Below are 26,858 nucleotides of genomic sequence, written 5' to 3'. Positions count from 1 at the left end.
GGCCATCCCCTACTTCTCTACTCTCTCCTTCTCTCTGCCTTTCTCTGCCTCTGCTACCCTCTTAACTCTCCTCTCCATGCCCTAAATAAACTCTATTCTATACCAAAAATAAAAATAAAAATAAATACGTAAATAAATAAAAGCAATTAAATCAAATTTTAAAAATCTATTTTTTGATTACCTGCTTGTAGGAAGCAGGCAGCTTTTACTGAATGGCTCTGCCTCAGAGCAGCCATCCGGTCTCTTTGGACAGCAGTGGATCCCAGCATCTCTGAGCTGAGGCTCTCCCTAGTTTCCTTTATTCAAGTTTCCCTGTCCCCCACTCCCATGCATGTGTAGCCACACAAATCGCTCTGCTCTGCTCTCTGAGAAACCAATTCTCCCCTCTTTCTAGACTTTTATCACTGTGTGTGTGTGTGTGTAATCCATCTGATAGTTCTTAAATTAATAGTGGATTCTCGACTTCTGCTTTGGCGCTCCATGCCATCTGTTGTGTGTAGCTTTTGATACCCTGACTAAACTCTAGAAAAGGACCATGCTACTGGCCTCTGCCCAGAAAATAATGGATCCATGTTTGAAAAAAACACAGACCCGCATAGTTGTTCAATTTCAACTTAACTGTATTGGCACAATTGCTGGGCACCACCAGTCTATCTCAGCTAGCATACCCTTCCCAGAACTCCCAGCTCAGCACCCCAGATCAACTTCAGTTGCTCAGCTACCTTCAGTCCCAGCTCAACACCCCCAACCTCCCGCCCATGGTAGAAGTGGCCTGTGGTTGCTCTGCCCAAGATCTCACATGGCTGCTTCACTTTTCCCCCTCCCAAGCATGGTGAAGGGACCCAGGAGTCCTGCCTATTCTTTCCGCTCAGTAATTGGCCCATGGCATCTTTATTGATAGATCAGGAATCAACTGGGAGACAGGACTTTAGCATCAGAACCACCATTCAGTGCCTGGAGTCCCCATATTTGGGGATTCTCGACTTTGAAGTCATCCTGTTTACAGAGTGAGATTCTACCTCAAACAAGCAAACCAAACCACCACCTCCCTCCCCCCCACACACACACAAAATGAGAAACATAATTTATCTCCTGAGATTTGAAAGACAGAGCCAGCTGGATCTTATCAGTGTGAGAACTCCGTAGCTTCAGTGGTTGTCTAGGCCTAGACTTCTCCCAGGGTGGACACCAGAAGTCCTGTTGTAGAAAGATGGGGCTGGCCTTGGAGACAGGAGTGACCCAACTGCTGGTTCAGGACAGCAGCGAGCTGAGGCTTGTGTGGTCTGAATCACAGCATTGGGGTCCCCAACAAGACAATCCTGATAGCTTTTGTTTGGTTATTATTATTGAGTACCAGTTCTACATCAGACTCAGTGCTGCTCATCGCTGGGGACACAGCAGTGACCAAGATAGTCCCAGTCCTGTTCTTACAGATTCCCTACCCAGACAAGGAAGCAGGTCTATAAACAAAGGTGAGCTTATAAAAGGCAGTGATGGCTGTGAAGAGATCATGGGGGTCAATGACATTCAAAAGTGTAGGGAGGGGCAGGTTGATGGAGCAGGGCAGGTGGAAGGACAAATTCCTTCCTTTTGATGTACCAGACACAAGCTGAACTCAGGGTAAAGCAAGAATGTGGCAGGCATGGTCCCCACTGTTCAGTTCTCAAGCTGAGTGTGTCTTAGTAAAACATATGACATGCAAGCTCAGATCTTCTGGACTCCGCTCGCATGCATAGCCTGGAAGCCATGTTTTCCCGAAGCCTGGAAGAGCCACAGTCCTTCATCCACAACACCCAGAGCGCTAGAGTGACAGTGGTGTACCTCCACACCCAGCTCCCAGGAGTCTGTTGAGGACCCCCAAGTAGGATTTCCTGAGTTTAGGTTTGGTCTGGTTTAGACAAGATCTCACCCTTTAGCCTAGGCTGCCCTGCAGCTCATTGTGTAGCCCAGGCTGACTTTGAACTAGTGGTAGTCCTCCTGCCTCATCATCTTAGTGCTGGAATTACGGTCACATGCCACAATACCTGGGAGTTCAAATTTGTCTCTGCATCTCCAGGTTCATCCAGCATGGCTATCCATGAAGGGTTTTCCAAAACAAAGTACTTTGAGGTTGGTCCTGTTGGGTCCCCTCTGGTCTCAAAGCCGCCTCAGCATTCCCTATGTCTCTAGAAGGGAGCTTGGCATTTACAGATCAGATGAGATAAGGGTACATGAAAACTGCCTTCTAAGGGGCAAAGTTCGGGCTGCCAGGAGCCACTCCCAGGAGTGTAGAGAAAGGAAGGGCAGGAAGCAAGGGGGTTGGGATTTGGCAGATACTGGGTTGGGTGAGCCTCCCTGCTGAGTGACTTCTGGGCCCATTTGCTTGCTCTGGCTTCCCCTAGTCCTGTCCTGGGAATGATGGGAGGTTGGTTTCCATTACTTCATTGTTGATTTTTACTGGGGAAGTGATGAGATCTCACTAGGTACATGGCTGCTAGCTACCCTTTCCTCCCCATCCCCCTGCAGAGTAGGGGTGAGCCTGAGATTTGGGGAGCTAGGCTAGGGTGTAGAGTGGGTAGCACCCCGGGGTTTGATCAGTTTCTTCAGGCCCAGGGTGGAACTTGTACACAATTTATTTAGAATTGCTCATGTCTGTCAGCTACACATGCACACACCCCAAATCCACTCCCAGCTCCCCTTTCCCCCTATCCCACAAGTTCCTGGCAACGCTCTCATCCCTGGTCTGAGGGCTTTAGTGCAGGGCAGGTGTTGGGGGGTGCTCTTGAGTTCCTTTGGGGATACCTTGATACTGGGCCCCCAACATTAAGAACTGAAGGGATAATCCGGAAGGGATTAAGGAGATTGGGGCTAGAGAAGCCCCAGGAAGTCTGCCTTGGGGACAGGGTGGGGGAATCTGTTAGATATCATGTCTGATGGTGTCTGACCTTCACCTTTCTTTTCTCTTCCTTCCACAGATGAATTGGGTGAGTATCAGAAGGCAGGTGTTTGGGAGGATGAGGGTCCTGGCATTGGTAAAGCTGGGACACACCTTATTCGATGGGAGCAGGTTCTGGTGTGATTCAAGGAGTACCAGAGATCTGAGTCAGGGGTACTCCCGAGCTCCAGCACACTCAGCAGGCATCTTTATTTCTGTTCTCTGTGGCTGGTGCTCACTCATGGGTGGCAGTGGTCTTTCTTGTACTAGGCCCAGTGCCAGGCACCAGAATGCAGCTTTGAACAAAAAACTAAATTGCTACCCTGGAGGAGCTAACAGTGTGGACTGTGGAGTCAGAAGAGAACAGAGAATGAGCAGGAGAACGTGAGGTTAGGATGAGCAGAGGGAAGTACCTGGGAGGACACCATGCAGCCAGGCATGCTCAGATCTCATGCCTGGACCTCTGCACTCACAAGTAGAGGCAGGAAGATCAGATCCCAGGCCTGAATCTCCACACTCACAGTTAGAGGAGGGAAGATCAAAGAGGATTTGAGCCAATGGGGGGTGGCACACACATTTGATCCCAGCACCCAGGAGGCAGAGGCAGGCAGATCTCTGAGTTTAAGGCCAGCCTGGCCTACAGAGCAAGTTCCAGGGCAGCCAGGGGTGTACAAAGAAACCCTGTCTCAAAAAACAAACAGACAAACAAACCAAGTAAGGAAGAAGGAGGAAGAGAAGGAAGAGGAGGAGGAGGAAGAGAAGAAGAAAGAAAGAAAAGACAATGAGAGAGAGACAGAATTTGAGTGCAGTCTAAGCTACATAGTGAGCTTTAGGCTAGCCTGGGCTACAAAGTAAAAAAGGAGAGAGATAGAGGGGCAGGATAGAAAAAGGGAGCAAGGGGCTGGAGAGATAGCTCAGCAGTTAAGAGCACTGACTGCTCTTCCAAAGGTCCTGAGTTCAAATCCCAGCAACCACATGGTGGCTCACAATCATCCGTAATGAGAATCTGATGCCCTCTTCTGGGGTGTCTGAAGACACCTACAGTGTACTTATATATAATAAATAAAGAAATTTTTAAAAAAAGAAAAGAAAAGAAAAAAAAAGGGAGCAAGGTAAAGAGGAGTGACTTTCACAGAAGGGGACAGCAGCATGAGGTGCCTTATGGGGTCAATGGAGGGAAAGCTGGGAACTAGGAGAGAGGAAGAACAAGTTCACGGCCCTGAAGGTCACCAAGCTAGGTGGGTACAAAAAACAGAAGGGGTGCAGCTGGGTTTTTTTTTTGTTTGTTTGTTTTGTTTTGTTTTTTCTGAGAGAATGGACTTTAAGGAGGGTTTTGTTTATTTTTGAGATGGTTCCAAGTAGCCCAGGTTGAAGTTGGGCACTGGTGGTGCATGCCTTTGATCCCAGCACTTGGGAGGCAGAGGCAGGCAGATATCTGTGAGTTTGAGGTCAGTCTGGTCTACAGAGGGAGTTCCAGACAGCTAGGGCCACACGGAGAAAACCTGACTTGAAAAATCAAGAAAAAAAAAAAGTAGCCCAGGCTAGCCTTAAAATAACCATCTAGCTGAGGATGACCTTAAATTTCTCCTCATCTCTCTACCGTCCTGGGGCTGGGATTGGATGTGGTGCTGAGGTGGAACCCAAGGTTTTATTCCTGTACATGCTGGGCCAGCACTCTACCAACTGAGCTACAGCCCTCTGTTGGTTTGAGGCAGGATCTTGCCATGTAGGCCATGGCAAGGCTCAAATTCATGCTCCCATGCTAAGCAATGTTATACCACTGAGCCACACCCCTAACCCTTCGAGAAAGATTCTAGGCAGGGGCACTACCCCTGAGCCACGCCCCAGCCCCTCACTGGGGGGTTGTAAGGATAATTCTACTAATGAACTCTATCCATATTTGAGGCAAGTTTTATGTGGGGATATTGTTGGTCTTTACTGCCAAGGAATTAGGAGCCATGGGAGTGTTGTAGGCAAAAGAGGGATGGGTTAGTACTAACAAAATCCCTTTGGCTGTGTGAAATGCACAAGTACAAACTGGCAACTGCCTTAGTCCAATCGGGAGATAGGTGGAGGGTGGACCAACAGTGGGAGAAGGCGCCTCGTGGAAAAGTGAATATGGTTTTGGGTTTTTTTGTTTGTTTGGTTGGTTGGTTGGTTTTTTTTGGAGGGGGTTGGTTGTTTTTTTGGGGGGGGCGGTTCTGAGACAGGGTTTCTCTGCATAGCCCTGGCTGTCCTGGAACTTACTCTGTAGACCAGGCTGGCCTCGAACTCAGAAATCTGCCTGCCTCTGCCTCCCAAGTGCTGGGATTAAAGGCACGTGCTACCTACCACCCAGCGGTGGAAATGCTGGGTGGTGTTCCTTCCGGCACTTGTCAGTATTCGAAGCACTTGAGAGGCAGAGGCAAGAGGAGCTTGTATTAGAGATGTTGGCTACACAGTGAGACCCTGTCTCAAAAAGCCAAGGGGAGGGAGGGGCTGGAAAGCTGGCTCAGTAGTTAAGAGTGCTAGTCGTTCTCCCAGAGAACCCAAGATTGATTTCTAGCACTCATGTTGAGAGACTCACAACCACCTGTAAACCCAGTTCCAGGACATGACACACTCTTCAGGCCTGTGCACCTGCGCACTCGTTGGCACACACCCCTATGTAGATAGGTGCACACATGTAATTTTTACAGACCTTTAGAGGATTGGAAAGCTAGCTCGGTAGTTGAGAAGACTGGCTGCTCTTTCAGAGGACCGTAGTTGGATTCCCAGTGTTCACATGGCTGCTCACAACCATTTTTAACTTCAATTCTGAGGGTTCTGATGCCCCCTTCTGGCTTTTGAGAGCACTGGACCTTCTAAGTGATGCACAGACGTATATGCAGGCAAAACTCACACACAAAATTAAGTGAAAAAAATCTTTAAGAAAATCAAGGGTGAGCCAGAGCACAACTTTCATCTCAACATTCTTAGGCAGAGGCAGATGGATCTCTGCGAGTTCCGGCCTTCACAGAGAGTGGGAATTGGAAGCCAGGGCTTCACAGAGAAACCGTGCTTCCAAACAAAACAAAACAAAAGAAAGAAACAAACAAAAACCCCAAGCAACAACCAAAACCACCAAAACAAATCAAGCAAAAAATAAGGGTGTGGTGTGGCATATATCCCAGCAACTGAGGGTGCATCTCTGTGTGTTTAAGATCTGCCTAGTTCCAGACCAGCCACAGCTGCACAAGGAGACCCTGTCTCAGAAAACCAAAAAAAAACAAAAAACAAAAAAAAAAAAAAAAAAAAAAAAAAAAAAAAAAAAAAAAAAAAAAAAAAAAAAAAACAAAAAAAAACCCAAAACCAAAAACCAGCCACCAGCAAAACCAAAAGACAAAAAAGCAAAACCAAGCAGGGAAAGTGTGAGAAAGCAGGAAAGGAGCCTAGCCCTGTCCCTCTCCAGCCTCAGGAGTCTCCTCTGTTTGTCCCACAGAAATCATCGACGAATACATTAAGGAGAACGGCTTTGGCCTGGACGGGGCACAGCTGAGTGAGATGCCGCGCCTGGTGCCCCGCGGGCCTGCCTCACTGAGCAGCGTCACGCTGGGCCCAACTGCACCACCGCCTCCGGCCGGGCCGTCCTGGAGCTGCACACTGGGCAGGCTGGTGTCACCAGGCCCATGCCCACGGCCATACCTGGTCATCACAGAGCAGCCAAAGCAGCGTGGCATGCGCTTCCGCTACGAGTGCGAGGGCCGCTCGGCCGGCAGCATCCTCGGGGAGAGCAGCACGGAAGCCAGCAAGACCCTGCCCGCCATCGAGGTGCGTGTTGTGCTGCTGTGCCCTTGTTGTGGTGCCTGGGAATAGGATTGCTGAGCTTCCATCCATCCGCAAACCTCAAAAGGGCCTGGGCTCACACTTAGAAATCCCGGCGCTTCCCGAGACTGGGAAGACAGGAGGATAGAGGGGCCATCCTGGATTACAGAGTGTGGCCCTTAATTTAAAATAACGAAGACAACAACAGGCTCTATGATAATGTGTGCGAGGCTGTTCCAGTGACAAATTAGCATCTGGATCCCAAAGGCATGCCATCCAAAGTTACCCTCAACCTCCCATTTCGCCAGTAGAGGGAAGCACTCACTCAAACGCCTCCGTGAAGAGTTTGTCACAGACTAGGCACTTCTCAGCTGCTTTCAGAGACCAGGCCAGCAGAGCCCAGACACAAATCCAGAGCAAATGGAGAGAGTCGGTGCAGTCTACTGGGACTGGTTATTGTCTCCCCCATCACCTATGACTACTGAAATAAGAAATCAGTTTTTCTATTGAATTTTTTTTCAGTTAGGCTCTACCACTGAGCCATGCTCCCAGCCTTCTGATTTTCATTTTTATTTTGAATCACACACTTGTTGTCCAGGTTGGCACTTAACTTTTTATCGTTCTTTAGCTTGTGAGTATCTGGGATTACAGGCTCATCGTATCAGGCCTGTTTTTGTTGTGGTTGCTTGTTTTTTGAATTAGAGTCTTCAAATGTTTCCCAGGCTGACCTCAAACACTGCTACTCATGAAGAGATACTCCTGTCTCAGCCCCCAAAGTTAGACAGAACTACAAATGTATGCCACCCTGTCCAGATAGCTTGTATCTCTCTCTGTATGTCCATCTTTCTCTCTCTGAGTTATGTTTGCTCAGCTCTTAGGACTACATCTGCCATGCTTGGTGACACAGGCCTTTCATCCAAGCACGTAGGAGGCAGAGACAGCCAGATCTCTATGAGTTTGAGGCCAGCCTGGTCTACATTGTAAGACCCTGTTTCAAAAAAAAAAAAAAAGTAGCTCTTTTTTTTTTTTTTTTTTTTATGTGCTTGATGTAGTGGTGCAGGCCTATCAGTGCTATGGAGGTGGAAGCAGGGGGATCGAGGGCTCAAGTTCACTCATCAGCTACATAGTGAGTTCAGTACTATCTTGGGTTACATGAGGCTTGTCTCAAAAATCCAAGAAAGAGTGGGACATGGTGGCTTCTACCTGTAGCATCTGGAAGGCTGAGCCAGAAAAATCAGGAGTTCAAGGCCAGCCTGTCCACTTAGCAAATAAGAAGAGCCTTGGGTTACCTGAGTACATGAGATCCTGTCTTAAAAATTCTATGTTAGGGGGCTGGCAAGATGGCTCATTGGTTAAGAGCACTGACTGCTCTTCCAGAGGTTCTGAGTTCAAATCTCAGCTCCAACATGGAGGCTCACAACTACCTGTCATGAGATCTGACTCCCTCTTCTGGTGCGTCTGAAGACAGCTGCAGTGCACTTATTTATAATCTTTGGGCTGGAGAGAGCAGGGACTGAGTGAGTGGGGCTGACCAGAGCGAGCAGAGGTCCAAAAATTCAACTGTCAACAACCACATGAAGGCTCACAACCATCTGTACAGCTACAGTGTACTCATCTACATAAAATAAATATTTATTTAAAATAAATAAATAATAAATAAATCTTTAAAAAAAAACCCAACCCTGTATGTTAAAAGAAAAATCCAACAAAACAGACATAGGTAGGGAAGGGAGAGACAGAGGGAGGGAGGGGGAGGAGCCAGCACTCCACGAGGTGAGCTGGCCACTGTTGGCATGTTCCCAGCTTTGCATAGGTTAGAGATCTTAAGCAGTGCCTTTCCCTGGTTTTCTAGGGAGAAGAGGTGGGGTTAGTGGCAAGGGAGGCCCAGGGAGCCTGGATAGGGACAGGGGTCCACCACATTCCCAACAAACCCATGTCTTCCTGCAGCTTCGAGACTGTGGCGGGCTGCGGGAGGTGGAGGTGACAGCATGCCTGGTGTGGAAGGACTGGCCACACCGGGTACACCCACACAGCCTCGTGGGGAAAGACTGCACGGACGGCGTCTGCAGAGTGCGGCTGCGGCCTCACGTCAGCCCCCGGCACAGGTACTAGACCCTGACCTTTGACCCCAGCCTCTTACCTCTGCTCATGGAGATAAAATAGGTGAACATCAGCACTCGGGAAAGCCCAGGTCACCGGTATCTTAGCCAGACCCTCCCTATAGTTCATCTTAGCCAGACCCTCCCTATAGCTCATCTTGGATGGATGGGGGAAATTAGGTGTGGATGCAGTAGTGTGCATCACACGGGTCTGAAATCCTGCTGCACGCATTCACATCCGTTCCATACTTGCTTTTCGTTTTGGCTTTTAAGACAGGGTCTTGCCGTGTAGTCAAAACTAACTTGGAATTTGAGATCCTTCTGCCTCAGTCTCCACAGGCAGGTACCACCAGCCCGCCTCATACCTATTCTGTTTATCTCTGTTCTGTAGAGGAGGAGACAGTCAGTCATCAGAGCTATCTGTGGACTCCAGACCCAACTTAACTGAGATGCCCATATCAGAGGCCAACTTATGGACTCAGTTCTCTCCTTCTACTGTGTGGCTTCCCAGAGTTGACCTTGGGTAGTTAGGCTGGCTGACAAAGACCTTTACCTGCTAAGCCATCTAATTAACCCTAGTTTTTGTTTTTGAGACAAGAACACAAAAAGGCCAGGTTAGCCTCAAAATTCACTATTGTAGCTGAGGATGGCCTTCACTTTTTTTTTTTTTGTCTTTTCACAGTCTCACTATGTAGCCCTGGCTGGCCTGAAGCTTGTTGCCTAGAACAGAGGTCTTCCTGCCTCTGCCTCCCTAGTGCTGGGATTAAAGAGTGTACCACTATGCCCACTGACTTTGAATTTATGATCCTTCTGCCTCTACCTCCTGAGAGCTAAGAGCACAACCACAGCCATTTATTGAGTGTTTTATTTTATTGTTTGATTTTTGAGACAAGGTTTTTCTGTGTAATAGCCCTGGCTGTCCTGGACTTGATTTGTAAACCAGGCTGGCCTCAAACTCACAGAGATCTGCCTGCCTTTGCCTCCTGAGTGCTGGGATTAAAGGCATGCACCACCACGCCCAGCTCATTTAGTTTTTTAATTACTTAATTTAGAATGAGTGTCTTTCTATGTAACATAGGCTAGCCTCAAATTCAGAATCCCTCTGCCCCCTGCTTCAGCTTCCTAAATGCAGAGAATCTAGGCTTTCTTTGTACTTTTTTTTTTTTTTGATATAAAGGAGCCTAGCTAGCATTTCTTTTTTTTCTTTCTTTCTTTTCTTTTCTTTCGTTTTCTTTTTCTTTGTTTTTCGACACAGGGTTTCTCTGTGTAACCCTGGCTGTCCTGGAACTCACTCTGTAGACCAGGCTGGCCTTGAACTCAGAAATCTGCCTGCCTCTGCCTCCCAAATCCTGTGATCAAAGGCGTGCACCACCACCGCCTGGCTTGGCTAGCATTTCTACATGGTAAAAATAAGGCAAGTTCTTGGTTTCACTACAATACGACTCCTGGTGGCCCGTGAGAGGTAAAAGTTCCAGGTCTTACCCATGTTCCTCCTTGGGTTGTGCCTACAGCATCTGTGCATCTGTCTGTACCGTCCAGAGAATGCCACCCCTCACAGCCTATCCTGTCTCCCACCCAGCTTTAACAACTTGGGCATCCAGTGTGTTAGGAAGAAGGAAATTGAAGCTGCCATTGAGCGGAAGATCCAGCTGGGAATTGACCCCTACAATGGTGAGTGCCCCCACTTGTCTCCCTAGCCCCTGGCTCTTTAGCTGGCTTTTGTTTTGTGTCTTTGATTGGTTTTGTTTTGTGTGTGTGTGTGTGTGTTTTAGTTTTTTGTTTTGTTTTGGTTTGGTTTGGTTTTTCAAGACAGGGTTTCTCTGTGTAGCCCTGGCTGTCCTGGAACTCCTCTGTAGACCAGGCTGGCCTTCAACTCAGAGATCCTCCTGCCTTTGCCTCTTGAGCACTGGCCTTAAATGCTTGCGCCACCACTTCTCAGCTTCTTTCCTTTTTTAAGAAATTAAAAGGGGCTGGTGAGATGGCTCAGTGGGTTAAGAGCACTGAATACTCTTCTGAAGGTTCAAATCCCAGCAACCACATGGAGGCTCACAACCACCTATAATGAGATCTGACACCTTCTTCTGGTGTGTCTGAAGACAACTACAGTGTACTCACATATAATAAATAAATCTTTAAAAAAAAATTTAAAAAAGAAATTAAAAGATAGTACATGTATTTATTTTGTGTGCATGTGTGTGGGTTTGTGTGGTGTGGGCACACCTATGGAGTTCCAAGGGTACCGTGCGGGAGTCCGTTTTCTCCCTCGTGGGCTCCAGCAAATGAAATCAGTTTCTCAGGCTTTGCAGCAAGTGTCTCTCACTGCTGAACCATCTCACTGACCCCTTTATTTGATTTTTTCATTTTGGTTTTCAAGACAAGGTCTCAGCATACACCAGGCTGTCCTTGAACTTATCATGTAGCTGAGGATAACCTTGAGCACTGGATCGTCTTGCCTCCACCTCCCCAAGCGTCCATCACCCCGCCTTAGCGCCCTTCCCCTTCATCACTGTGCCTGCAACAGCTCAGCTGACCGCAGGCCTCCCTTTGCTCTCTCCAAGCTGGCTCCCTGAAGAACCATCAGGAGGTTGATATGAATGTTGTCAGGATCTGCTTCCAGGCCTCCTATCGAGACCAGCAGGGACATTTGCACCGCATGGACCCCATTCTCTCTGAGCCTGTCTACGACAAGAGTGAGTCAAGGGTGCCATGTTCCTTGGGATTGAGTTGTCACCGGTATGGGAAAGTACCCAGGACAGTGGCATGGATGAGCAGGGCATCATTGTGGGGCTTTGTTTGTTTTCTGTTTCCTTCTTGTTTGCTACATTTACACGGTGGCTTGGTGCCCACAGTCTCAGGGGAGCTGGGTCCCCACTTCCGTTCCTGGGCACATGGTGAGTGGCATAGCCAGACATCACACTTACATCGGAAGCCCAGGCTGGGCAGTGCCCTCCCGTATGCTTGTATGGTTTGTACTCTGTCCGTTTCTGTATTGTTTCTCTTTTAGTTTGGTGCAGTTTATTGATGAACTTTGTTCCTTGACAGTTCTGTATGCTTATACAGTGCATTATGGTTCCTCACTGATCCCACCTCCGTCTTCTCTCCCTCCCACGGGACCCTTCTACAGTCATAGCTCTGTGTTTTATTTTGTAGTCCACTGATTTTAATTGAGACCCCTGTATGACCACAGCTTGGGAACTGTCCGCTGGAGCTTGGTGGACTCCCTGTTATCCTGTCTCCTTACCTCCGAAGAGCTGAGATGACCAGCCTGAATTACCACAACCCATGTACTGTGACTAAGGATCAAACCCAGGGCTTTGTGCATATTAGTGAAGTACCTGAGCTACACCCCCAGTCCCAGCACCACATTTATTTATTTATTTATTTATTTATTTATTTATTATTTCTAGACAAGTTCCTACTATGTGCCTGAGCAAATTAGCAGTTCTCCTGTCTCCACCTCTTCAGTGGTGGAGTTGCAAGTAGACGCCACCATGGCTGACATGCAATTTTTGCTCACAGCCTCTGCTTACCCTCTCATTGATGGGGAGAGTTTGGTCATTTACTCTTCTAACCAATCAGCAGTGGCCGTGGGGAGGGGATGCTCTGACCCAGTCTAACCTTTAGGATTATGGCTGACATAAGGGAGGGCTCAGCAGTCCTTACTCCTCATGGCTAATGAGGAGTGGACCCTAGTTTTGAGAGCTATTAACAAAAGAAGGATGAGAATGGCTAGTCATGCTAGACAATGGTGTCCTATAAGACATCAGGTCAGGTGGCAGATACACATGGTGACACATTGCTTGTAATCACACCATGCAAGGCTCAGGGAGGAGGATGGTAAATCCAAGGCCAGCTTGGGCAGCTGATCAATATTAATCCAGTTAATAAAAACTGAGAGCTAGCATGGGGCTCAGTGGGAGAGCCCCTGCCTAGAATCCCCAGTGAGGGGCTGGGGTGTGCGGGTGGCTAGTGGTAGAATTTTTATCTAGCCAGTACAAGATCCTATGTTCCATCACTTCTGGTTTGGGAAACAAATGAACATAGTATTGCAGGTTGCAAACCCTCATCTGGGGACCTCGTGTCACCCTCAACATGCCAAGTCTCCCTGAGTCTAAGGGTCTCTCTCCATTTTGGATAAAGACTAAGCGGACTTCAGAGTAGATTCTGGCCGTTGTCCATCATACCCTCCTGCCTGAGCATCCTGTGTGCCACCTGGATGGGGCCTCTTCCTGTCTCGCTCACCTGTCCTCAAGCACCTTGGTGTGATGACTCAGCTGTCGCTTTTCCTTCTGCACTTCATTTTAGAGTCCACCAACACATCCGAGCTGCGGATTTGCCGAATCAACAAGGAGAGTGGGCCATGCACGGGTGGTGAGGAGCTGTACTTGCTATGTGACAAGGTGCAAAAAGGTGAGGGGTCCATAAGCCATGTGTAGTACAGAGGTGGAAGTGGGGTGCTGGTTAGACAGGGCAGCACTCTGGATGGAGTCAGAGCCCCCAGCTGCAGGCAATGGGTTTGTGAGCCACCTCAGGTCTGCCAGGTGTGCAAGCCTTTGAGCCAACCAGGGATGTGCAGTGTGCTCTTTCAGGATACTGCTGTGCTGGAGATGCAACTGCACAAGTGCATTAAGAGGGGCTGGGGACTTGGCTCAGCAGGAGAGCACCTGCCAAAAATTCCCCAGTGAGGGGCCCTACTACCACTGAGCCACATCCCCAGCCCCTCACTGGGGGATTCTAGGCAGGGGCTCTACCACTGAGCCACGCCCCCAGCCCTTCACTGGGGGATTTTAGGCAGGGGCTCTACCCTGATTCAAGTCCCTGGCTCTCCCTGGGGGATTTGATACAAGCTCTGTACCACTGAACTATATCCCTAGGTCGTTTGTTTGTTTGTTTGTTTGTTTTTGTTTTTGTTTTTTTTGTTGTTGTTTTTTGAGACAGAGTTTCTCTGTATATCCCTGGCTGTCCTGGAACTCACTCTGTAGACCAGGCTGGCCTCGAACTCAGAAATCCACCTGCCTCTGCCTCCCAAGTGCTGGGATTAAAGGCGTGTGCCACCACCCACCCGGCTATCCCTAGGTCTTTTACACCAAATTTTTAGAGTCTCATTTAGCCTTCCAGGTTTTACTTTGAATTCACAATTCTCCTGCCTTAGTTTCCCTACTGATTACAGGAGGCAGGAGGATTGCTAATTTGCTCAGCTACCATAGTGTAGTGGGATTACATGTCCTTGTCACCATACCTGTGTTACTAGCTTTTGTGTAGAGAAGCTGTGTAGTTAGGTTTGTTTGTTTTAGACAGGGACTCGTGGTGTATTCCTGGCCGTCCTCGTCCTGAAACTCAGTATGTAGACCAGGCTGTCTTAAAATTATCAAGAATGTCCAGCCACTACCCGCTGAGTGCTGGCTGGCATTAAAGGGGTGCGCCACTATGCCTGGCCTCCCTGGGTCCTTTTATTATTTGCAGTTCTGGTTTGATTCGGGTAGAATGAGTGGGTAGGGGCTCTGTGGACTGCCCCACTCCCTTGGCTTAGCTGTATTCTCACCCTGACCCTCCCCACCAGAGGACATATCCGTGGTGTTCAGCAGAGCTTCTTGGGAAGGTCGTGCCGACTTCTCTCAAGCTGATGTGCACCGGCAGATTGCCATTGTGTTCAAAACGCCACCCTACGAGGACCTGGAGATCTCAGAGCCTGTGACTGTCAATGTCTTCTTGCAGCGGCTCACGGATGGGGTGTGCAGCGAGCCACTGCCCTTCACGTACCTGCCTCGGGATCATGGTAACCACTCAACCCACAGCTACCCTGACCCTGGAGACCAGGTCTTTGGGGAAGAATGAGAAGCAGAAAGCAGGCCTGGGGACGGTAGCTCAGTCAGTTAGCGCTTGCCTTGCAAGCATGAGGACCTGAGTTCAATTCCCAGCACCCCTGTAGAAACCCAGGCAGTGTGGCAGGTCCCTATTAGCACTGGGAAGATGGCATCAGCTAGATTCCTGAGGCTCTCTGGCTAGCCTAGTCTAAGCAGCAAGTCTTAGTTGTCAAAGCACAGGCCACTAAGAAACTATCTTAAAACAAATGAGCATACCGAAAGAGAAGGTTGGGTGGCAAATGAGGACTGAGAACCAAGATTGGTATGTGCTCTCCACACATGCGTGTGTAGCTGTACACAGGGAGGAGACACAGGGTGAAAGCAACTGGAGTAGCCAGTGCAAAGGGCCTGAGGCAGGATCCAGAGAGAGCTGCATCGAGCTTTCACCCTATGAGGATATAGAAATCTACTTGCATAAGTCAGTGAAAAGCCTTTCCTTTTTATAATGACCTTTGTGGCCAACTGTCATAGCGACCTCTGTGTTTAACTGATATATGACTTTTGGATGCCTCTGTTCTCCTGGACAGACAGTTACGGTGTGGACAAGAAGCGAAAGCGGGGACTGCCTGACGTCCTTGGAGAGCTGAGCAGCTCCGGTGTGTCCCTTCACCCCTGCCTACCCCCATTCCCAGGTCCCTGGGAGGGGACGGGTGACCTGCTTGGGGTGGGTGGGTGGGTGGTCAGGGTATGGAACCCTCATCTTCACATTCCCCCAGATCCACATGGAATTGAAAGCAAACGACGGAAAAAGAAACCGGTGTTCTTGGACCACTTCTTGCCTGGCCACAGCACAGGTGAGTGTGGTACCCGCAGCCCTCCTTCCCGTGTATACTAACAGGAAGCCCCCCACCTTGTTTTTCTGGTTTTCTTTTCTTTTTTTCCATAATTTAGAAGGAATGTTTTATTTTATTTTTGTTTTATTTTGGTTTCTGTTTTTTTGTTTTTTCGAGACAGGGTTTCTCTGTGTGGCCCTGGCTGTCCTGGAACTCACTCTGTAGACCAGGCTGGCCTCGAACTCAGAAATCCGCCTGCCTCTGCCTTCCAAGTGCTGGGATTAAAGGTGTGCGCCACCACTGCCTGGCGAATATTTTATTTTCTGTGTAGGTATTTTGTTTGCACATGTGTATCTGCACCATACGCATGCCTGGTGCTTACAGAGGCCAGAAGAGGGGGTCAGATCCTCTAGAACTGGACTCACTGAGGGTTGTGAGCTGCTGTGTGGATGCTGGGAATGGAACCTGGGTCCTCAGCCAGGGCAGCCTGTGCTCTCAGCCACTGAGCCATCCTGAGCTCTTTTCTGGTTTCTTTATATCCTCTGAATGCTTGCTCAAGGTCAGTAGCTGACCACACGTCCAGCGACATGGAGTGAAAAGAATAAGGGGTCAAGAAGTCTGCCAGGGGCTCTCATCTAGGATCCCAGCACTCAGGCCAACATAGTCTATGTGAAGTTCCAAGACACACTGAGGGGTCTTCCCACAGAGGGGTACCCAGATGCTTTGCAGTCAGAGGAGGGGAGGTTGTGCTCGCTGCAGGGGCACAGTGGCCGACTCGCTCCACATCGCTGAGCCTCAGGACTCCTTAAAAAGTCTTTCTAAAAATACCTTTTAGTTTAATTTTATTATTTTATTTATCACTGTGATGACGTGTATATAATATGGGTGCATGTGTGTCATAGTACATGTATGGGTGGCTGCATGTGGTATTGCACACCTTTTTTTTTTAACAAGTTTTTTTTAAAGATTTATTTATTTATTATATGTAAGTACACTGTAGCTGTCTTCAGACACTCCAGAAGAGGGAGTCAGATCTCATTATGGATGGTTGTGAGCCACCATGTGGTTGCTGGGATGGTATTGCACACCTTTGATCCCAGCACCCAGGAGGCAGAGGCAGGTGCATCTTTGTGAGTTCAAGGCCAGCCAGGACTGACTACATAGTTTCAAATCATCATCATCATCATCATTATCATCATCATCATCATCATCAGAGCAAAACACAAAAAGCCACCTTTTTCTGTTCTTTCACTCCATTGTTACAAAAGGCTTCCCTGGGTTGAACTCAGGGCATCAGGCATTCACGGCAAGTATTTCACTTGCCAAACTATCTCACTAAACCTGGAAGGGTCTTCATAGACCTGGCCTAGCACATTGTTGTTCACTCTTGGGCTGGGCTCTGGCTGATTTGGCAGCTAGCCAGTCATCTGGCATGGCAGAGCCCTGCATTTATTCCCAGCACCACACAGTTTGGATGTGGGGGCACATACCTGGGAACTCAGCTTTTCAGAAGTAGAGGCGGTCGTGGCGCACGACTTTAATCCCAGCACTTGGGAGGCAGAAGCAGGCGGATTTCTGAGTTCGAGCCCAGCCTGGTCTACAGAGTGAGTTCCAGGACAGCCAGGGCTACACAGAGAAACCTGTCTTGAAAAACAAAAAAAAACAAAAAAAAGAAGAAGAAGTAGAGGCAGGAGGATCAGAAGTTCATCGTCATCTTAGCTATAGTATATGAGTTTAAGGCTTATGCATGCTAAATGAAATCCCATCTTAAAACAGAAACTGTTGTAATCTCTGACTATACCATATGAATGTGTCTGACCTTGTCAGGCCTGGTTAGTACTTGGATGGCTGCTGTAAGTTGAAATTTTTATTTTATTTGTTGTTTTTCGTTTCAAGAAACTTTCTCCTTAAATTAAAGCAAGCATGGATAGGGGATAGAGGGATAGGTGGCTCAGCTGTTAAGAGCGCTGACTGTTCTTGTGGAGGATCAGGGTTCGATTCCCAGCATCCACTTGGCAGCTTACCACCATGTCTAACTCCAGTCCCAGGTGATCCATCACCCTCTTCTGGCTTCCATGAGTACTGCATGCATCTGGTACACAGACAAAATACTTGTGCTCATAAAAAATATAATTTTAAAACAAGACAAGTATTTTGCCTCAGGCTCTCAAATACTGGGATTACAGGATGCCCCACCACATCCAGCAAAAGCAGTTTACATTTTTCTTTTTTTTTATTAGATATTTTCTCTATTTACATTTCAAATGATATTTCCTTTCCCGGTTTCTCCTCCGGGGTGGGGGGGAACCCTGTTCTCTCCCCCCATCCCTGCTCACCAACCCATCCTTTCCTGCTTCCTGGCCCTGGCATTCCCCTACACTGGGGCATAGAGCCTTCACAGGACCAAGGGCCTCTCCTCCCATTGATGACCGACTAGGCCATCCTCTGCTACATATGCAGCTGGAGCATTTTTCTTAATTAAATTAAGTTTATCACCATCTGTATGTGAGTGTGAGTGCCCATGTAAAGGTCAGAGGACAACTGTGAGGAACCCACCCCCCTCCCTGCTCCTTTCACTATAGATGTGGGGATCTGCTTTGCTCCTTCAGGCAAGTATTGTCCACAGAGCTATTTGTCAGCCCAGTTGTTTGTTTGTGTGAGATAAGGTCTCACTTTGCAGTCCTGGCTGGCCTGGAACTCACAAAGATCCTCCTGCCTCTGCCTCTCAAGTGCTGGGGTTAAAGGTGGATACCATCATACCTGGCCCTAATTTTTTTTTAATTTTAAGCTAGTCCATCAGTCTAGCACAGGCTGGCCTGGAACTCATGGAATCCTATATCAGCCCTCCAAGTGCTGAGATTACAGGTTTGAGCAACCAGGGCCAACTCAGTTATTTAATCTCATTTTAAAGGTCTCTCTCCCAGGCTAATAGTGGAGGGTTGGCATTGAACTTCTGGTCTTTCTTCTAGTACCTCCCAAGTGCTTCGGTTATAGGTTTGTACTGTCACTCTGGGTTCATATGATCCCGGGAATTGAACCCAGGGCTTCATGCGTGCTAGGCAAGGACTCACCCAACTGAGCTATAGCTCCAGACCTAAATTTTACAGACATCTGGTGTAAAATTTAGTTTACACTAAGCAGTGTTCCTGCTTATTCCTAATTACCTCCTTGTTCGCACATCTTCATGAGGTTGTGCTTCACTTTTCGCAGGTTTAAAAAAGCAGAGATTCAGAGAGGTGACATGTCTTGTCTGAGGTCACAGGGTAGGGGATCTGCAGTGGGGCAAAAAGCTGGCCATGCAGGACATCTGTGTGGAGGAGCAGGGATGTGTGCGACCCCGACAGCAGCAAGCGCAAGGGTGGGCTCCAGCTCATCTCCGCTTGAGAGCCTTTCCCAACACTGCCACCTGCTGGCCAGTTCTGACCACGTGCGCACACACACATCCACATCCACATGCACTTATGTGTACATACATCCACCAAAAAGAAACAAAAAATGGAAGAAAGGAATTTCTCCCTACCACCTCAGCTTGTCCAGAGCACCCAAGTCACAGCCAGTCTCCAGTCACTGGAGCCAACCCCACCCCCGGGGTTTGCTGTACCTTTGTCCTCTCTGGTTTTCATGCAGCTGGTATCTATTGCTCAATGACTTTTCCCCTAGCACCAATCCTTGCCTGGCTCCTCCAGCTGCCATCAAGTTTCCTAAGTCTTGTGACCTCACCCTTATTCCTAAGGCCAAAGTCACTTGAAGCCTACTTTGTGATAATTAGAAAACAACCTTGGAAAATAACATTGGAATCCCGAGTATGTGGTTTTTATATGTCTCATACAGAGTCTCCTGCAACCCAGGCTGATCTTAAACTCACAGATCACTGGCTTCTGCTGGGATTAAAGGCAGGGGCCACCAGACCAGGCCTGGCTAAGGTCATTTCATTTTTACTTGCATTCACATCAAATTCCAGACATCAGGCTGGAACATTGTTTCTCCTTTTACAAAAACCAGGGGAGAGATAACTGCTCCAGGAAGGGTTTGGTGGCCACATGAACATCAGAGCCATTGCCCCTTTCACTGTGTAGGCCCCCTGGTCAAAGGCAGCTGCTGTGGGATTCCATGGTCTGGCTAGCACAACACTAGAGACGGTCTAGGTTCCTTTTGCTGCTTTGGGAAACACCAAGGAGGAGGAAGGCATTTATTTCAGCTTTAGGTCACTGTCCATCACTGTGGAAAGTCGAGGCAGGATCTTGAAGTAGAAACCATGGAGGAACACCATGGCTGGCTTGCTCACAGCCAGACCCATGCTTAGGTAGCTGTTTTTAAATTTTATTTTTATTTGCTTTACATCCTGATCTCTGTCCCTGATTCCTGTCCTGACCCCCATCCCACACTCCCTACCCCATCTTCTTCTTCTCCGAGAGGGTGGAGGCCCCATTTGGATATCCCCCACCCTAGCATATCAAGTCTCTGCAGGGATAGGCACATCCTCTCCCACTCAGGCCCGACAAGGCAGCCCAGCTACAGAAGACATATTCCAGACAGGCAACAGCTTTGGGATAGGCCTTGCTCCAGTTGTTTGGGACCCATATGAAGACCAAGCTGCACATCTGATCTTGGGTGCTCTGGGCAAGCTGATACATATGAGGGGGAGGGTAGTAAAGGGGGTTCAGGATGGAGCTTAGGTAACTTTTTATTGAGCCCAAGACCTCCTGCCAAGGGAGCATTGTCGCTCACAGGAGGATGGACCTTCCTGTGCCAATTAACAATCAAAGCAATTCCCTATAGTCATACTCCTAGGCTAATCTGATCTGGGAAGTTCCTCAATCCCTCTTCAGATGGATTGCATTAAACTACAAGAGAGGGCAGGCTGGTGGTCCATACCTGTAAACCCAGCAACGAGGAGGCTGAGGTAGAAGAATTGTAGTGAGTTCCACAGTGGCTACAAGAGACTCTCAGTCTCTCTCTCTTCCTCTTTCTGTCTCTGTCTCTGTCCCCCCCCCCCCAACACACACTCTCTTCCTGACCCCCATACCCAGCCAACCACAGGTATATCCACAGCCCTGCTCCCTGTAGGAGCCTGGCTCCTGCTCTGGTCCTGTGAATAGACAGCTGAGACTGGCTCTTAGTTCACTTACTGCCTCAGTTTTCTTTTTAAAGGAGAATGGTGAAACTGGGGGGCTTGGTTGTGTGCAAAGTATTGGGTTTGATCTGCAGCACCACATAAATAAATCAGATGTTGTAGTACTTGGGAGGTGGATGCAAGAGAATCTGGAGTTCAAAGTCACTATGGGCTATTGAGCATATTTGAGGCCAGCCAGGTTTCTGAGAGACCGTGTCTTGTTTTTAAGTTTTCTAAAAAAATATTTATTTATTTTGCATGTGTGTGGATGCATACATGCTACATGCAGGTTCATGTGGAGATCAGAGAACAATTTACTGGAGTCAGTTCTCTTCTTTCACCAGGGGGGTTCCAGGTCTGAACTGGCATCAGTCATCAGGGAGGTCAGGGAGCACCTTTAACCAATGAGAGGTCTGGATGGTCTGTGACCCCGCCTTTAATTTCACTTCCTTCCGCATATGTGTATGCATGTCAGTGTGAGTGTATGCCACAGCTATGCAATTGCTCATGGAGGCCAGAAGAGGGCGCTAGGTCCATCTGGGTCTGGAGTTACAGGCAGATCTGTGTCCAAAGGTCCTAAATCCAGCCATTCTTCTCTCCTCATCAGGCCTGTTTCTCCCGCCATCAGCTCTGCAGCCGGCAGACACTGATTTCTTCCCTGGTACCATATCCCTTCCGGGGTTGGAGCCTCCTGGTGGGCCTGATCTCCTGGACGATGGTTTTGTCTACGATCCTTCTGCCCCCACGCTCTTCACTATGTTGGACCTGCTGCCCCCAGCACCACCACTTGCCAGTGCTGTGGTGGGTAGCGGGGGTGCAGGGGCCACCGTTGTGGAGTCTCCTGGCCCAGAGCCCTTGTCGCTGGACTCTTTTGCACCTCCGGGCCCCGGGGATGTTGGTACCGCCAGCCTTGTGGGCAGCAACATGTTTCCCAACCAGTACCGAGAGGCAGCCTTCGGGGGTGGCCTCCTATCCCCAGGGCCTGATGCCACGTAGCCTCTGAGATGACAGAGGAGGCACTGGGTGAGGCGTGTGGTATAGCACTCCATCCAGAAGCCAACCTTGATTAGTCTTCCAGCTTCCTCATCCTGAATCAGACGTCTGCAGTGCTGGTGAGAAGATGGGGAGGCTCCGGTTCTCTTTGAGTCCATTTTACAGAATGCTGATTCCGAAGAGGAAAGGGGCTCTTGCAGGTGGACCCTTTCTCAGGACAGATTCTCAGAGATTGTACATAGGGGAGAAGGGAGCAGATAGCAGATCCCCAGCCTTCTTCCCTAATCCTGAAGAAGGGGGTAGGTTGTTTGTTCAGTTTTCCCAATAAAAATTAGTTTTTTGAGCCTTTGGGGTCTTTTTTCTTCCTTGCCTAGGAAGCGCTAGGTTTGTTTGGAACGAAACAATTGTAGTTGAGAGGCTGGCCTGACGGCTCGGTGCTTAAGAGTTCTTGCTTCTCTTCCAGAGGACCTAGGTTCAAACGCAGTAGCCACACAGGAGCTCACAATGTGTGATGGCTATTCTTGGTTGTCAAACTTTAGTTCCTATATCTGGAACTAAAGCCCAACAATGGAGGTCATGCATGTGAGAGATTTTTGCTTAATTTGAAGTAGGAAGATCCACTTCTAATCTGGATCTTGCAATGAGAAGATACACTTTTTTTTTTTTCCGAGACAGGGTTTCTCTGTGTAGCCCTGGCTGTCCTGGAACTCACTCTGTAGACCAGGCTGGCCTCGAACTCAGAAATCCACCTGCCTCTGCCTCCCAAGTGCTGGGACTAAAGGCGTGCGCCACCACTGCCCAGCCTGGACCACAATTTCTGCTGGAAACCTATATAGGGATGTGGAAGAAGGAAGCTTTAGGCCTTTGCCTGCTTGCTATCGCCTTGCTAGCAAGTCCATTCCTTCACTGATGTTAGAGCTGCCTTCTCTGGGATTCCAGTGTCTACTGAAGACCAGCTGAGGCATCCAGCCTTGTAGACCGAGCACCTACTGGATTCCTGGACTTTCTGTTCACAGCCTGCTATTGTATTAACTGACCTACAAGTAATTTTAATTAACCCCATATATATGTATGTCTGTGTATACACATCTATATTTATATATACATATACACATACATGTATATATGTATAACTATATGTATATATAGGTATACGTGGGATTAATTAGAAATATATATGTGTGTGTGTGTATCTCAGAGAAACATACACTTTCAGGCATACACATAAAATAAATCTTTTAAGAAGACTTCTGTTTTTGTATTTTATGCACATGGGTGTTTTCTTGGCATGTATGCACATCAGAAGAGGGCACTAGATCCCATAGGACTACAATTAAGAGACTGGTTGTGAGCTTCTATGTGAGTGCTGGCAATTAAACTCGTGACCTTGGTGAGAGCAGCCAGTGTTCTCAACCGATTAGTTACCACTCCAACCTATAAAAGGAATAAATATTTATTTTTATTTTTTAAAAATTCATCCTCTGACAAAGGCTTTACTGACAACTTTCCATACAGTTAGTCAAAAAAAAAAGTATATAAAAAATACAGAATATAACACACAGAATTTCATACACGGGAAACATAACAGAGTGAAATAAATCTTTAAAAACAACAAGGGGGGAGGGAACAGGGTTTTTTTGTTTGTTTGCTTGTTTTGTTTTGTTTTTCCGGAGGGAAAACCAGGAGAGGATTTATTATTTGAAATGTAAATAAAGAAAATATCTAGCCCGGCAGTGGCACGCCTTTAATCTCAGCACTTGGGAGGCAGAGGCAGGTGGATTTCTGAGTTCGAGGCCAGCCTGGTCTAATAGAGTGAGTTTCAGGACAGCCAGGGCTACATAGAGAAACCCTGTCTCGAAAAACCAAAAATAAAAATAAAAAGAGAGAGAGAAGAAAATATCTAATAAAAACAACAACAACAAAATGTGTCTGGAATTCTGGGCTCCTCTACTTGCCCTCATTGCTGGGACCGGTCCCAGACCGTGCCATCCCGCAGGCCCCGCCCACAATCCGAGCCAATCGCGAGAGCCACGCCCACAGCCCCAGAGCCTTCCTCGCGACCGCGGAAGTGCCTTTTGTGCAGCGCCGCCTCTCTCCGGCGCGCAACCTCTCACTTCCGCTTCCGGTGCGGGTCGTGAGCGCGCGCGAGCGCAGCAGTGGGAGGCGGCGACCAGCCGGTGAGTGCAGGCGTCCGACCCCGACCTCCCCGGCTTCCGAGCGGTGGCATTCCGGCCTTATCCTTGTCCGAGGCGCTCCGGGGATTGCCGTGGGTGTCCGCCGGGCCCCGAGGGCGGCCCCGCCTGCTTCCGTCCTGACAGGCCTCGGGCTGCGTCCCTCGCCCCTCTTCAGGCCCGAGTCCAGGCTTTGGGGTCCGGCTCGGACCCTGATCCCCAGACGCAGCTCCGACCCTGCCTTTAACTCATCGCTCCCGCCCAGGGCCGCACTCTCTCTTTTTAGCCTGCCTGCCTGGCCCGCTTCACATCCCTCCTTTAGATTTCAGATTTAGATTTAGCTGCCTGACCATCTTCATCCTCTGTCCACGCCCTTCACCTGGCCTCACCCCCATCCCCAAGCAGCGTGTCCCTGCTGGGCTGTTGCCTCTCTCCACTAACCTATTTTACAACACTGCTGCACACCCCTTCCCCCTCCCCTACCCCCACACACCATGCATGGTTCCTGCAGATCTTAGGGGTTCTTGTGAGCCCAGCCCTGGCAGCTCAGATATCTGCCTGTCCTGCCTTCCCACTGTTGAGATTCAAGGCATGCACCATCACTCCCAGCCAATTTTTTTTTTTTTTTTAAATTAAAGCAAGATCTCCATATTTAGGCTACACCGGACAGTGTAACCAAGGCTGCCCTTGAACTCAAGACAGTTCTGCATCAGCCTTCCAAAGACTAACTATTCCTATAGTCTTTCATATGGACTTCAGCACGCAGAATCTAGGATGATTTCTTTCCCAGGAGAAGGTCTTACCTAGGCCACTGAGAGCTTTCTCACAGTTCTGTTAGGAATCCTTTATGCACCGGGCCTCCAGGTCTGCAGCAAGGCTTCTCTCCCCTGAAGCCAGGCGACTTGGGATTTAGCATCAGGATCAACACCAACTTGTCAGAGGGCTGTAACTCTACCCATGTGGTGATCTTTACAGTCCCTTTGACATGTCTGGTCCCCCCCACCCCCCAGGTACAAGCCTCAGCACCATGTGGCACGAGGCTCGGAAGCATGAGCGGAAACTTCGAGGCATGATGGTGGACTACAAGAAGAGGGCAGAGCGGCGTCGGGAATATTATGAGAAGATTGTGAGTGAGCAGACTTGAGCATGGGATGGGTGGGCTCCAGAGGGAAGGGCCCTGGCCTTGGAAGTGTCAGGGAAAGAGCTCTTTCCTCAGGATCCTAGTCTTCCACACACACACCCTTTCCACTGTGACCACTTTCTGTGGTGTTGGAGGTATAAGTGTGGGCCTTGCACACACCTTCCACCACCTGAGCTACCCTTGGCCCGTCTCTTCGACGATCTTGTTAGGTTACCCAGGCTGGTCTCGGACTCTTACTCTTCTTGCTTCCTGCCTGTGTCTCCCGAGTGCTGTGTTTGTGGGCGCGTGTTGTTGCCATGCTCAGTGGTAGTCATTTCTTCAGCCTAGTGGTTGGGGTGTGAACATGAGGGCTTCTGTTTGCATCAGCCTACTGTGCCTGGTGCAGTCCCACTGCACTGGTGTCAAAGACGAAAGACTCGTAGCTTTCTGAACATTCCAGGAGTAAGACCTCTGGAACATTCTCTACCCCTCCATCAATGTGTTCCCAGTGCCCAGAGGAGCTCAGCCATTCCTGAGGCTTGGCGTGGCATCTAGCAGTAGTGCCATCAAGACGCATCAGTGCTATCTGACCTGAACCCTCTCTTGTTTGGTACTTTCATTGCTTTTGGAGAAAAACAAATAAAAAGATAAACCAAACTCCATGCTTTGGCCAAAAAGTTCTTGAGGCCTCTGGATGACTTTCTTGGACATCTTTGCTGGTCTTTTCCATATATGCCATCATAGATACAGCGTTGGTCTATGATGCCTTTGTCTAACTTGCTTGCTGGGACTGTCCTCCCAGCATGAAATGACAATTGCTTACCTGGCTCAGTTCTTTTAGATGACATTCCTGTAGATATCCTACTAACTACAGTGTTGCTACCCAGCCTCTCTGTTCCCTTTGCCTTCAATCTTGTCTCCAGAAACCCATTCAGCAGACTAGAGAGGTTTTTGTGAATGTAAAACTGGCCCCATTTCTCTCTTGCTCAGAATCCTATGGCTCTTGAGTGTCTTTGGGAAAAGGCCAGTTTCTTTATAGTTTTCAAGGCCATACATAATTTGGATATTCCCTATGAGGTGCTGAAAATGGAAGCCAGGAAAGGGCTTGTGTCAAGCAGATGCTCTACCACTGAGTCAAGTCCTCAGACCTGAGCTGGGCAGTAGTGGCACCTGACTTTAATTCCAGCATTTGGGAGGCAGAGGCAGTCGGATTTCTGAGTTTGAGGCCAGCCTAGTCTACAGAGTGAGTTCCAGGACAGCCAGGGCTATACAGAGAAACCCTGTCTCGAAAATACAAAAACAAACAAACAAACAAAAAGTCCTCAGATCTTCACTGGGGATTCTAGGCAGGGGCTCCACCATTGAGCCATACCCGAAGGCCTCTGCTGTTCTGGTAGGTTATAGGCAAGCAGTTTGCCACTGAGCCACTTGACCCTTATTTGATTTTTACCTCTTATCCAGATTTGTGGCATTCTGCTCTCTACCTGCCTCCCTTGTTTAGGTTATCCTGGCCTCCTGGCTCTCTCTGTTGCCTAATGTTTCCTTCTGTGTGCAAAATGACTGTGTGGAATCGATTTGGCTATAGCAAATGAATGAAATACAAGCAAATGGCTTTAACATGACATCTGTTTGTCTCCAAAGAAGTTTTGACTTGGAATTTGAGAGAGCTCTGTTTTCCTTCCACCCATCAGAGAGGAAATGAGAACAAGAGGGCAGGGGCTTTCATGCTCCTTGGTGAGAGACTTTCTGGGTGTTTTCCCATAACCTTTGTCTTGCTGACCTGAAAGTCCCACAGACCCATTCAGCCTCAAGGAAGCAGCCATGTAGATTCCCTTCTAGGTGGGCTTGGCCAGATGTGTGAGGGGACCACTGAGTCGGAAAGTAGAGATGGGTGGCCTACCAGTGGACAGCAACTGGGTGCAGCTCCCTCACAGGCTGAGTGGGGGCTTGGGTGTGTAGACCTGTGTACTTGCCTGTTGGCTTGGGTGTGTAGGCCTGTGTACTTGCCCGTTGGCTTGGGTGTGTAGA

At 48.7% G+C, this 26,858-nt stretch overlaps 2 protein-coding genes across 10 annotated transcripts in view; both read left to right on the top strand.

Annotated features, from left to right (window-relative positions):
- Positions 1-21,883, top strand: part of Relb (RELB proto-oncogene, NF-kB subunit) — a 26,945-nt gene extending 5,062 nt beyond the window's left edge. For 3 of the 5 annotated variants that reach the window (XM_031385585.1, XM_031385589.1, XM_031385588.1), the window contains exons 3-12: positions 2,955-2,963; positions 6,375-6,703; positions 8,645-8,802; positions 10,376-10,467; positions 11,355-11,486; positions 13,102-13,206; positions 14,357-14,572; positions 15,188-15,256; positions 15,377-15,454; positions 21,154-21,883. In XM_031385585.1, the coding sequence (XP_031241445.1) occupies positions 2,955-2,963; positions 6,375-6,703; positions 8,645-8,802; positions 10,376-10,467; positions 11,355-11,486; positions 13,102-13,206; positions 14,357-14,572; positions 15,188-15,256; positions 15,377-15,454; positions 21,154-21,542 (1,577 nt within the window). In that variant the 3' untranslated portion in view covers positions 21,543-21,883. Of the gene's footprint in view, positions 1-2,954; positions 2,964-6,374; positions 6,704-8,644; positions 8,803-10,307; positions 10,468-11,354; positions 11,487-13,101; positions 13,207-14,356; positions 14,573-15,187; positions 15,257-15,376; positions 15,455-21,153 lie in introns of those variants that run through there. The other 2 variants (XM_031385587.1, XM_031385590.1) reach the window with 2 other exon arrangements.
- Positions 21,884-23,608: 1,725 nt separating this feature from the next.
- The window catches only part of Clasrp (CLK4 associating serine/arginine rich protein), a 24,421-nt gene continuing 21,171 nt past the window's right edge, over positions 23,609-26,858 (top strand). For all 5 annotated transcript variants that reach the window (XR_004122917.1, XR_004122918.1, XM_031385583.1 and 2 more), the window contains exons 1-2: positions 23,609-23,716; positions 24,721-24,836. Coding sequence is in view for 3 of the 5 variants with exons in the window: in XM_031385583.1 (XP_031241443.1) it covers positions 24,738-24,836 (99 nt within the window). In the remaining 2 variants the exon portion in view is untranslated. The remainder of the gene's footprint in view (positions 23,717-24,720; positions 24,837-26,858) is intronic.

This window comes from Mastomys coucha, unplaced genomic scaffold, assembly GCF_008632895.1.
Source record: "Mastomys coucha isolate ucsf_1 unplaced genomic scaffold, UCSF_Mcou_1 pScaffold21, whole genome shotgun sequence".
Lineage (NCBI taxonomy): Eukaryota > Metazoa > Chordata > Mammalia > Rodentia > Muridae > Mastomys > Mastomys coucha.
Note: the sequence above shows the minus strand (reverse complement) of the source record. Positions and strands in the feature narration are given on the sequence as shown.